This window comes from Xenopus laevis, chromosome 5L (genome assembly GCF_017654675.1).
Source record: "Xenopus laevis strain J_2021 chromosome 5L, Xenopus_laevis_v10.1, whole genome shotgun sequence".
Classification (NCBI taxonomy): domain Eukaryota; kingdom Metazoa; phylum Chordata; class Amphibia; order Anura; family Pipidae; genus Xenopus; species Xenopus laevis.
The window spans coordinates 108,732,660-108,745,283 of NC_054379.1; the positions used below are offsets into that span (position 1 = coordinate 108,732,660).

The 12,624-nt window shown below is 36.4% G+C and overlaps 1 protein-coding gene and 1 long non-coding RNA gene across 2 annotated transcripts; both read left to right on the forward strand.

Annotated features, from left to right (window-relative positions):
• The first annotated feature begins 1,453 nt into the window (after positions 1-1,453).
• LOC121393786 lies at positions 1,454-1,828 on the forward strand. The gene is made up of 2 exons (XR_005961355.1): positions 1,454-1,579; positions 1,749-1,828. It is a non-coding gene; the product is annotated as an uncharacterized LOC121393786 (long non-coding RNA).
• A 264-nt stretch (positions 1,829-2,092) lies between these two features.
• On the forward strand, positions 2,093-12,599 carry LOC108705321 (fibrillin-1-like). Its single transcript, XM_041563245.1, has 10 exons — positions 2,093-2,211; positions 3,344-3,466; positions 4,113-4,238; positions 7,400-7,525; positions 7,681-7,803; positions 8,525-8,761; positions 9,214-9,336; positions 9,987-10,109; positions 10,559-10,681; positions 12,316-12,599. Exons 3-10 carry the CDS (start codon positions 4,214-4,216, stop codon positions 12,582-12,584), a joined length of 1,149 nt encoding a protein of 382 aa, XP_041419179.1. The 5' UTR covers positions 2,093-2,211; positions 3,344-3,466; positions 4,113-4,213; the 3' UTR covers positions 12,585-12,599.
• Positions 12,600-12,624: the final 25 nt, after the last annotated feature.

The window sequence follows — 12,624 nt, forward strand, 5'->3', positions numbered from 1 at the left end:
TTGTGGGGCAAGATGTTTATCTTGACCATATGAGTTTACTACACCATAGGTAAAATAAGTGCGGTTATATAAGTCACAATTCTACAAGGTAAAGTAACAGTATGTGGGGGTGTTTCACTATTCTTGCTCTTCAAGCAGATCAGTGTAATGTGCAAATCTCTGGGCTTTCACAAAATAGTGGAGGTAAATGGTCTTCAGGCTGAACTTCTTAAACCTTCAGAGGAAATCTTGAACATTGAGGGGTCAATTTACTAATGTCAGGGGCATTGCGGCTCCAACCTCGGGGAAGTCCGGACCAAGGAGGAAACTTTAGGGTTAAGTCCAAGTTCGCGGTAACCAAAGGGATCCGGAATCAGAGTAAATAGGATTCAGGCAGTAATTCAAGAAGCAAGGGATCATAGTCAAAAAGGTGCAGGCAAGAGTCAAAGTCCAGAAATCAATATTACAGGAATTTAGGAACACCCAGGAACACTAATGAGCGTGACCTATGCCGCTTGAAATCATTTCAGACATTTAGAGGTTTTCTGATGTTTTTTTCTGTTAGGAATTGCCTGAAAAACTAGAATTTTTAGAGGTTTTCAAGGTATTTATATTTGTTTATTTATAAACAATACTTTTTGGATATGCTCTAACCCTGCAGCCAATAATTTTAATGCAATGCGGTAACACACAAAAAATCCTCCTTAAAATCGCTCACCCTTAAACTGGGTGGGTCCAGGTGCAAATACCCCGGACCAGTCGCTTAAATTGTTACTCTCATATGCATTCAAGTCAGGTTACTCACCGCTCCAGGACTCTGGCTCGGGTGCGACGCCCCAAACCCGTAGTTTAGGGAGGTCTAGCCGACAATCACTTCAAAACTGCTGCATGCACTTTCACAAACCAGAGGTCAGCGGTGGATTAAAACGTAACTTTATTTCCCCAACATTTCTCCTCCTAACGCGTTTCGTGTGTTAACACATAGGCATAAATGAAAAATACAAACATGTCCATTAAAAAGTATCAGGAGTTAGCGTCACATCCGGCGTCACATTTATATTTGTTTAGCACATTGTTCAGTGTAATTTTCCATTTGCACTTCAGATTTTTGAAGAAATGTCATGACATTCGCAGTTTTTGATTTTGTGAGTGTAATAGTAGTTTTAAAAACGTCTAAAACCACTAAAATCTGACCTTTGATAAATAGGCCCCTTAGTGTTGCTCATAGAAATTTCACACACTACTCTGGGTCCTAACCACCAAAGTCACTGAATTCTGGAAGGTGTCACCTGGAGAACTACCCCTCAATACTTATCCTCACCAACTTATACTGTATGTTAGGCATTCTGGGGAAAATTATTATTGAAAATACTATTATGACAGCTTTATAGCATATAGTAGTAGAGCAGAATCTCACAAATAAAAACTTTCATTTACAGTGCCAAGATGAATTATTTGTTAACCAAGCTCTATTTTTGTTTAGATATCAATGAATGTGCTGTAAATTTGTCTCTGTGTCCAAATACATCAACTTGTACCAACACCAATGGCTCATACATATGCGACTGTCTGCCAGGCTATAATGGGACTAACTGCACAGGTAAGATGAAGGAACACAAAACATCTATATCATTAAAATGGCTTCTATGGGTAATGGTATGAGTCTTTCATTAAATCATATAATTATATTTTTTGTTTCACATACATACAATTGTATAAAATCCTAAAAACTTGTTATTTTACCAATACTGACTTTTTATTTATTGCAGATATAAATGAATGTGAGACAAATAACACATGCCCCCAGAATTCCACTTGTAATAACATTATTGGCTCCTACATATGTAACTGTAATATCGGCTTTGAAGGAGAAAATTGCACTGATATTGATGAATGCTCCATTGGAACGGATGACTGTGGCCCTAATTCACTTTTCTTTAACACATATGGGTCCTTCATATGCGAATGTGTAATTAGATACACAGGCGATGGTATACAATGTGAAGGCAAGTAAAGTTCTATTGTTTTATATGAATAATTCCTCACCAACAACTGTCTTATGGATCTAAATTCACTCAACAGCTGACACTTAATTTTAATTGCTTCCAGATATTAATGAGTGCATGAGTAATATCTCTGTCTGTAATGAACATAGCACCTGTCTGAATACCAACGGCAGCTACATTTGTGAATGCAACAACGGATTTACAAACGATAATGGATCTTGAATAGGTATGTAAAATGTCAGGCTTTCTCTCTCATAAAATGTGTAGCTATGATCCCTGCATAAATGAAATAATCAAACAAAGAAAAACATCAACAATCGATTGACTTTTCAGCAGTTGATGCCTGTTTTCGCAAAATGAAAATGATCACTGTAAATAAATGTAAATGATCACTATAAATGTGTAAACCACTTTGATCTTGTGATAATTATATTATATTGAGCCTATTAAAAACCTGGAGCAATCATAACTGCATATTTTAAAAATAAACTGTTCCATAATATGTATTAAATGTATAAACATATAATTCTATCAGCTTTATGCCACTTAAACTTTTTTGTATATATTGTTTAATATAAAAAAAGTCTTTAGCAATACACTTGTTTACACTAAAGTTTTTCAAATTTTAATAGGCCAGTAGCCCATGCATTAAAAAATATGCAAATGATGGTCCTCATTTACAATTTGTGAGCACAGTGTTAGCTCCAAAACTGTTCATGTTCACATAATGCACACATTAAAAAAATCTACTTACCTACAACTCCATACCTACAGCACTTGTGTCTTGTCTAGCAGGATTTGAAAAAGGTGCAGTGCTAGCACCAAATGTCTCAACAATGTATTGTTCAAGTTAGTCTGCTGTAGTGGTGGTTTATCGATTGACTTTGTATAGTGACAGAGCCATAAGGTTCTCATCCAATTACCAATTAAATGACCAGTCACTCATAAAATGAAATGCTGTTAAATATATTTTAATATAATAGACTGCACTGGTAAAAGAACATGTTTATTTCAAACACATACTACAGTTTATTTGCTTCAAGAACATATTATAGGTTATCTGTAGCCATGAAGACAGCTATTCAAGATGGATTTGTGTTGTAGGCAATACAAAAAGAAATGTTTTATTTTATGGCATAACTGGTTCCTTTGAGTACAAACAATACTGCATTTTAAATATCTTTCCACTCTTCTGCGATATATACAGAACCCTGCATGGGAATTTGCAAATCCATGTAAATATAGAGAGAAGATACTTGTATCTGCTATATGTATACTGGCAATTTATGAATAAAAAATTATTAGATTTGCAAATAATTGCTATAATTAAAGTTTACTAATTGCCTGCTTTTTTACAGATATTAATGAATGTAACTCTACATCTTACTGCACAGCTGTAGGACAAATATGCGAAAATACCGTGGGCAGCTATATATGTAATTGTACAACCGGTTACATTTTGGTCAATAATACATGCATAGGTATGTGGAAATCTACATTTATTTTGTATAATGAATTTATATACCAGAATGAGATGCTTTAAGGATTTTGATATTCCTGTCCATATTTTCTTAGAAGTCAATAACGATTCAGCTGTTACAATGGGTTTGAGTAGATCTTTGGAACTGAGTTTTAGTAAAAGCTAAGAATCATAATCCTTGCTATCAGTAATACATATAAAATTGTTATATTGTCACCCTAAAGCAAAAATATTTAATTTGCATAAATAAAAAGCAGAAGCGAAGCAACTGCCTTATTATTTTCCACAATAAGTTAAAAGTTTGGCAATGCAAACATTGACAGCAGCCAGAGACAGGCCAAGGCTCTGGCACCCAAGGCAAGAGTGGCAACGTATACCTCACTTAGGTCCCACAATACCATTATCTCTTGTATGGAAAAATTATTGGTGTAAGTTGACCTGCTGATGTGAGAGAGATAAGTAGCTGATCATCAAGAGTTCAGATAGTTTGCTATTATGCAAATATATATATATATATATATATATATATATATATATATATATAGGTGTATATATATATATATATATATATATATATATATATATATATATATATATATATATAAATAAATATTGTATATACATATATTGTTTTTGTATCTTTGCAGATATTAATGAATGTGAATCGAATACCACAAACAACTGCTCAAGCAATGCATTCTGCTCTAACATAGCTGGCTCATATGTCTGTCAGTGCTTTAGCAACTATATGGGTGATGGTGTCAATTGCACAGGTAATAAAGCATGCATTTGTTCATTCTGATTTTATAAAAGCATTCAAGAAATGATTAAAAACTGCTGTGAATGTAATAAAATTTGTATTGTATAAGTTACAGATGGTCTATCAATAGAAGTGGATTATATATATATATATATATATATATATATATATATATATATATATATATATATATATATATATATATATAAGATGTCTTGAGAAAGGACCGAAACGTTGACAAATAAACTTCACTTTGCTTGATCTCATTATGAAGTCCTGGAGTGTGTCATTCCTTGGAACACGACTATCTGCACTATATATGACAGCACCCAGACAGTAAAACTCTGCTGGATTGGAGTGCACCACAGCCTGAACTGTATGTATGTATATATATATATATATATATATATATATAGTGCAGTAGTTTTTTACTTTCTTTGTAACACCTTTTTGTGCTCCATTTTCATTATTTGCTCAAAAAATACAGTTTTCACCAGTGCCCTTTTATGAATAGGGAGATAGAGTTAGCTTCCCCTTTAAATCTGCTTAAATTCACTCATACACCAAGGGTGGGTGGATACTCACAAACGTTTAGCTAATTGTATGGCTTTCAACAAAACATCTCTCTCCTGTTGTTTATCCACTGTAGTTTCTATGAACAAATGCGCTACAGATAGTTTTTTATTTTCTAATATTTTTAAAATTACACTCACATAAATAAGATAAAAATCAGTCCAGTTCCCAGTGTGCTTCCCTTCTCCGCTATATTAGTATCTCAGTTTCTCACGACGGCAAAATTTCTTACAGTACGTTTCTCTCTGGGGGCTTCCTGGATGATGTCACTAAGCTCCACCTAACGACTTCATCAAAAAAAAATAATCTTCACTTTATTTTTGAGCAAATAATGAAAGGGGAGCACAAAAAGGTGTTACAAAGAAAGTAAAAAATTACTTTCTCAACCTTCTTAGGGAGTGCTGTTTTCATTATTTTGGATCATTTATTATTTATACCGTTGGAGAATGGAAAGAAACCGCTAGAGGATTGAACTTCAGGAATTCCTTGAAAGAAAAAAACGTATTTGTACATGCAGAGATACAGTATGATACTATATAGAAGATCTGAATGTCCATACTTGCATCAACTGAAACAGAAAATGGTTGGAACAATATAGGGTGTAGTGCAAATGAGATAAAATCCAGGCCAAAGGTGGTTCTGTCATTAACAAGGTTGAATATGTATCCTTACATGCAGTAGTAGCCACTCCTAATGCAGTTACTAAAATTGCTTGTAGGCCCAAGGATGTTCTCTTTACCCAAACATTTCTGTTGCAATGCCTATGCAGTGACCATTCCTTCTACTTGCATGAGAAAGAACAGTAGAAATGAATGAGAGGGAGAAATCGAAAATGGTAAGAAATAAATGATGTCAGAAAACACAAAAGGGTGGAGAGCAGAAAAACAAGAGTGTGAAATTTCTATCTGGGAAGCGGCTCTTGAGGCTCTGCAATAACATGGATGGCCCATATTCAGAACCTTACTATAATTTACTATATACTGTATTTGGAAAAGTATTTGCATATGGACTTGTATAATTTCCCACTTTACATCAATTTTTCTCTGATGTGTTTATTAGAGGAATAAGGGGGTTGATGTTGCTTTCAGAACCCAGGCTAAGAGATGTCAGGGAGTTGTCCTTACTTAAGATTGTACTCAATCAGCCACTTCCCTAGTGACAATGCTGCGTCATTTCAGGGCGAATCTGAACTGTTGCACTTTGCAGAAAATTCACCGAAATGCATTAAAGTCAGTGGGTGCCAAATTGTTTTTTGGACGCGCAACAATTTTTTTCTCCATTTGTAGGAGGATAAAGGTTTTGCTAACCTTTATGTTGTTTGGTTTCATTAGTCCTATGTGAACGTATTCTGTTGGCAGTTCAGTGACTAGCCAGTAGATGTCACTATAGAAAAGGGTAAAGGTTTTTCATGCCCCAGTGAAAGTTTTAGCCAGCTAGGCTGGGTCCTTAGCAAGCTAGGCTGGGTCCTTTTTCCCATAGGGGAGGGGGAGTAGTTCCCCAAAGGTTATAAACAGGGATGTTGCCATGTGTTCTGGCTCTGTCCAGTGCACCCATTGGAAGTGGGGTGTTGCTGATTAGGCCTGGAGGTAAAGGTAGGCCTCAGTATAGGTGAAGTGAGTGTCAGTTCACAAACTGTAATCACACTGTAGGTCACTATAGGAGTGACAGATCAGTTCATGAAAGTTAGTGAGCAGCTAAGGCTCCCACGAGGAGTTAGTGAAGGGTTAGCACCCTGCGGTGACATTGCCACCAGGTTAGGGACTCAAGTGGTTAGGCTCAGGGATAGAGAAATCCTTGGAGTGAACCAGCTGTGCGGTACCTTCCATGGGGAATGTGCACCAAAGGCAGGAATGGCAGCTCAATTCACAAAGCTGACTAAAAAAGGATCAGACAGTATCTGTGAGTTATACATTTGTGTAAATGACCTGCTGCCACTACTTGCTTCATGAAGTGTACCATCAGTTCAATCAATGTCCAGCTGTTTTAAAGAACCACTGGCGCCCAAAATGTATTTGATCAAGAGTGAATATTGTGTGTGCTTATACCAGTGTGGTAATCCCATCCTCCATACCGTAAGCGAGGGCCCCACCTGAGGATAAAGAGTTTAATTATATTGTGCCTATCGGGAGTTGCTGGGAGTTGGACCCCTTGCCCGGGTACCGAAACCAATGTATAGTAACCCAAGGGAAGGTTTAGGAAGACCCTGACCCATCCACCTGTTACACATTTAAATCTTTCGGCGGCATTTTTTAATGGCCAAACTTGGTGAAACATTTTGCTCATCACTACTGCCCATCAATGCAAATAGACTGGCTGCCATAAAGCCTTGAACCATAAGACTAAAGTTGCAAGGTAAGCCTGTAAAAGGAGTCATAAGGGTAATAAAGCAAATGGAAAATAAATACACAATACAACCCCACTAATATTTCCAGTAGACATCTCCATAGGAATAAAAATAAAGGTAAAATTGCCTCTTAAGTGTTTCCTAAAAGTCTATGACTAAAAATCTATGAATTACTCAAAATATTAGGTAGTGGCGATATTAGGGCCATTAGCTGTTTATATTTTCAGACTAATGTTCTTCTTTCATACCTATTGCAGATATTGACGAGTGCCATCAAAATTCATCAATATGTGAACAGCTTTGTTATAATTCCCCGGGTGGATACAACTGTAGTTGTAAGGAAGGATACAAAACCAGTGAGGTGAACAGCGCTATGTGTGAAGGTAATAGAATGCTTGAGAGAACATTCCTGATGTGCTGAATAAAACAAAAATTATCTTTCACTTGCATATATTCAGACTACTGTCATGGATATATCCTGTACTCCAACCTTCTTTGAGCAAATAAAATATCATTGTCTTGCTCTTATTTCTATCAGATATTGATGAATGTCAGAACAGCAGTGTGTGTGGTGAGAATACAGTGTGCATTAATGGACCTGGTAATTACACGTGTCAGTGCAAAGATGGGTATGGAGGAAACCCCACTATACAATGTGTTGGTGAGTACAATGTATCATTTCAATCTATCCAATTTAAAACAATATCAATATTCATCACCTCAAGTGCTGGGTGTCATATACATGGCACCATCCACTGTAGGACTGTTCGGTATTTTGGGATTACCTGTATTGCATTTGATTTTAAGAGATCTCTAAAAAGTCTCTGAATAAAAAGTGAAATATAGCCGTACAAAGTATGTCATTCTCTCATACATCTTGTCAATCGTCCTATAAAAGTATTCAGGAAGTTGTGTGTAGTCAGCATACATCATATCCAAACACATCTAATAATGTATTAATTAAAAGGTTTCAATGGTGTTAAAGTTATTTCTAAAGGTAATTGCTATTGAAAGCATCTGTCTGATTATATTATCTGCCCTGAAACAACCTGCCAGTCGATGAAGAGGAAAACTGACTTCTGCTACATTGTATCAAGAGCCAGAAAAGGGATAAACAAATACTGCATTAATCACAATCACAAATATAAGAGGAAATGTTTAATTGATATATGATGCCATGTTGTTATAAATCATTTTTTATTGTGCAAGAACAAGTTTTTGACTATAGAACCCCGTTTAAAAGTTCTTGGCTCTAGTAGTGTTTTTTTTTTTTTTTTAATTTGAAAATAAAACCCAAGCTAGACATACTGTGCACTGATAAAATCACAAATTCCACATACACTGATGTAATCCATACACTTTATGTTGCTTTTTCATTGCAGATATAAATGAATGTGAGGCCTCTAACACATGCCCCCAGAATTCCATATGTAATAACACAGTTGGCTCCTACCAATGTGAATGTAATTCTGGCTATGAAGGAACAAACTGCACAGATATTGATGAATGTGCCACTTCACAGTATAACTGCACCAGCTATTCAGTCTGTGTCAACACAAATGGATCCTATAATTGCTCATGTCAACCTGGATTCACAGCAACTGGTCTACAATGTACAGGCAAGTTTGGTCCCGTGGGTCTCTCTCAATGTTTAGGTTTTTATAATTCATGATTATTGGTATTAGACCTGTTATTGAGAATCTGGGGGACCTGTGGTTTTTCAGCTATGGGGTTTCTGCAGTTTTTATCTTCATACTTTGTCTAATAAAAAAAAATATTTTTACATTAAACAGGCCCAATAGGATTGATTTGCCTCTAATGGGTGATGGTCATTCCATTATTTGTAGCTTTTGGAATTACAGGTTTCCATATAACTGATCCCGTACATGTATTACAATACACATAAAATAAATGTACGGTAATGAAATTTGTGACAATGGAATCACCTGATTGCTATTCAGCTTTTTGTAAGGAAAGGATGACTTTTATGATCAGCTGACACTGACACTAGCACAAAGAAATATTTTATATTTACCCAACTATTAACACAATTTTTTTTTATTGCTTCCAGATATTGATGAGTGCATGAGTAACAGTTCTCTCTGTAATGAACACAGCACTTGCGAAAACATCATAGGCGGTTACCTTTGTAAATGTGATGTGGGATTTATAGATGTCAACGGTACATGTGCAGGTATGTACAATGTCTGGCTTCCTCTCAGAAATTAACTTATATCATAACTAACTTGTAAATTAACTTTTATTATTGTATAGATGGGCCCTATCCTATGCAACTTTTCAGTTGGTCTTCATTTTGTATTTTGTATTTTTTTTTTATGGCTTTTGAAATATTCGTCTCCTTGTTCTGCCACTTGCAGCATGCAGCTACAGACACTGACTCGTTGTTGGGGTCACTAACCCCCAGACTCCAAAAACCATTTTGTTTGTGTGGTTTCCATGTCATTGTTTTTCAAAATTTGTAGTGCTTCTTACTTTTCACAACTGCCTGATAGACTTATTAAAACAGTGACTTTACATCTGTCACTATGGAACTTACAGGCTAAGCGTTGGCTCTGTTGATTATAGCCTGTATTTTTTCTGCTTATGCTCCTAGAATGAAGACAACCCATTGCATTGCTCTATTTATACAGTGCTGCCTTGAAAATATGTGGGGGCCACAAGGATGTCCCTTGGAATACTCCTTGCTTGTACAGTACTTCATTTATAAGTGCAAGACAGGGAGCACCGGGGGCGCAACGTGCTGCAACCTGCACTTGATTTTAAAAGTCATGTTACTGGTTAATGTATTAATACACTGAATTTACTGTATAATTTTCTTTGCAGATATTAATGAATGCAGCTCTGCATCCTATTGCTCAGCTGACGGACAGGAATGTGTAAATATTTTAGGCAGCTTTACATGCATGTGCAGAGACGGTTACATTATAACCAATGGCACCTGCTTAGGTATGTATAAGTGTTTTACTTATTTGTGAATGTTTATGTCACAGAAAGACGACACAAAGTAGGATGAGACATTGGGGCCAAGAAATCTTAATAAAGCATTTCTCTCACAGATCACAAATACTCTGACATCAATTCTTTGCAATGGGACAGCATTTCTTTATTGAAAGAATTCCACACAGCACCTAGTTATCTTATAGTGACATTGGTTCCACTGTATATATTCTCAATATGTCACATTTCAGTCAAACTTATATGAAAATACATGCGTACTTTGGCTAGGACATTCTTGACCAAAATCAATTTTTTGTATCAATCTGTCCTATTACTTGCATTTGACTGTTTTAGAAACGTTCATTTTGCTGACTGAAGTCCTTGAATACATTGCTTTCTGTGATATATCCATATGTGTGTAGATTTATTCATATCCATGGCTTTTTTTGTTTTACCAGATATTGATGAATGCACTACTAACACAAGCAATTGCTCGATTAATGCATTCTGCTTCAACATTGGTGGCTCCTTCGTCTGCCAGTGCAAAAGCAACTATACAGGCGATGGTGTTACTTGCACAGGTATTTCACAATAGCTTGATTTCACATAACTGGATGTACAGGAACTGTTTAACTGCATGGGCACTGACAAATGAGTCAATTTTCAATGATAGCTTTACATACTATATAATAGGGATGCACCGAATCCACTATTTTGGATTCGGCCGAACCCCCGAATCCTTTGCTAAAGATTTGGCCAAATACCGAACCAAATCCGAACCCTAATTAGGGGTGGGAAGGGGAAAACATTTTTTACTTCCTAGTTTTTTGACAAAAAGTCACGCAATTTCCCTCCCCACCCCTAATTTGCATATGTAAATTAGGATTCGGTTTGGCTGGGCAGAAGGATTTAGCCAAATCCAAATCCTGCTGAAAAAGGCCAAATCCCGAACCGAATCCCGAACCGAATCCTGGATTCGGTGCATCCCTACTATATAATGATCACCGTGTGGTTCATGTAAAAAAAGACTTCTACACTATGTTTAAAAAGTATGATTAAAATGTTATGATTAAGCTTTTACAACATTTTATTTTTTGATAATACTTTCTGGTGATACTCCTAAAGGTTCACTGAACAAATACTGTATCACCTATCATTTCACTGCAGAAATCTGGTGTATTAAGGAGATGTATATTAACTTTAGGTGTATATGAATGAAAAGTAGGGGCCACCAGTAGTGATGGGCGAATTTATTCGACAGGCACGAATTCGCGGCAAATTCCCACAATTCGCCGCCAGCGAATGAGTTTGCGAAACCGCAGTGAAAATTCGCTGACGTCTAAAAGAAATCGATGCCAGCGTCCGGTTTTTTGGACGCCAGCGCATTTACACCGGCGAATGTGCGCCGGTGTCCAAAAAATGGATGCCAGTGTCAAAAACGAGACGGCGGCGCCGTTTCGTGAATTTTCCGCCGTTATACAAATTTCGCTGGAAATTCGCACATTTTCCAGCGAAGCGAAATGCCCCAAATTCGCCCATCACTAGCCACCAGAAATGGTGTTTTAAAGAATGACTTGCTTCCTCTTTTTTCGCATTGATTAATAAGGTTATTGCAGGTCTAGAGATTTTTTTAAAAATGGTTAAAATTGTGGGTTTTGGGCATCACAATAGAGAATGTGTCAGTGTTACTTAAGTTAGCATATCATGCAAACCAAAGTGTCGTGCTAGCTAAAACAATAGCAGTTAAGGCATGGATCGAGAATGGTATACAACATAAAACAAATAGGGACAAATTTTCGTGTCGGGCGTGTGACATCATTACACTGGCATCAAGACGCTGGCGCCACTACCACCAGCCTTTTTGGAAGTGGTGACGCTGGAGACGAGAGTGACATTTTTGATTAGCGTATCGTTCTGCGTAATTTTCCATTCGTACTTCAGATTTTTTAAGAAGTGTCATGACATTCGTAGTTTTAGAGTTTGTGAGTTTAGTAGTGGTTTCAAAGACCTCTAAAACCACTAAAACCTGACCTTTTATAAAGAGTTGAATCCAGAATGATACATTATTTGATTGAGTAAGAAAAATGGCAAAGCTGGATTTGAGATTCTTTCATTAAGTCATATTATATTATTATATTTTTTGTTCCACATACAGAATTGTATACAATCCTAAAAACTTGTTATTTTACCAATACTGACTTTTTATTTATTGCAGATATAAATAAATGTGAGAAAAATAACACATGCCCCAAGAATTCCATGTGTCATAACACTATTGGCTCTTACATATGTAACTGTAATACCGGCTTTGAAGGAGAAAATTGCACTGATATTGATGAATGCTCCATTGGAACGGATGACTGTGGCCCTAATTCGCTTTGCTTTAACACATATGGGTCCTTTAGATGCAAATGTGTAACTGGATACACAGGTGATGGCGTACAATGTGAAGGCAAGTTAAGTTCCATTGTTTTATATGAATAATTCCTCACCAGTAACTGTCTTATGGATCTATCTATGTTCA

What these genes read in the sequence shown, in the direction of transcription:
- LOC108705321 (XM_041563245.1), top strand. Translation starts at nt 4,214, where the DNA reads ATGGGTGATGGTGTCAATTGCACAG. An exon ending in TGATGGTGTCAATTGCACAG is followed by an intron (nt 4,239 to 7,399) that starts GTAATAAAGCAT and finishes TACCTATTGCAG; the next exon opens with ATATTGACGAGTGCCATCAA. An exon ending in AACCAATGGCACCTGCTTAG is followed by an intron (nt 10,110 to 10,558) that starts GTATGTATAAGT and finishes TTGTTTTACCAG; the next exon opens with ATATTGATGAATGCACTACT.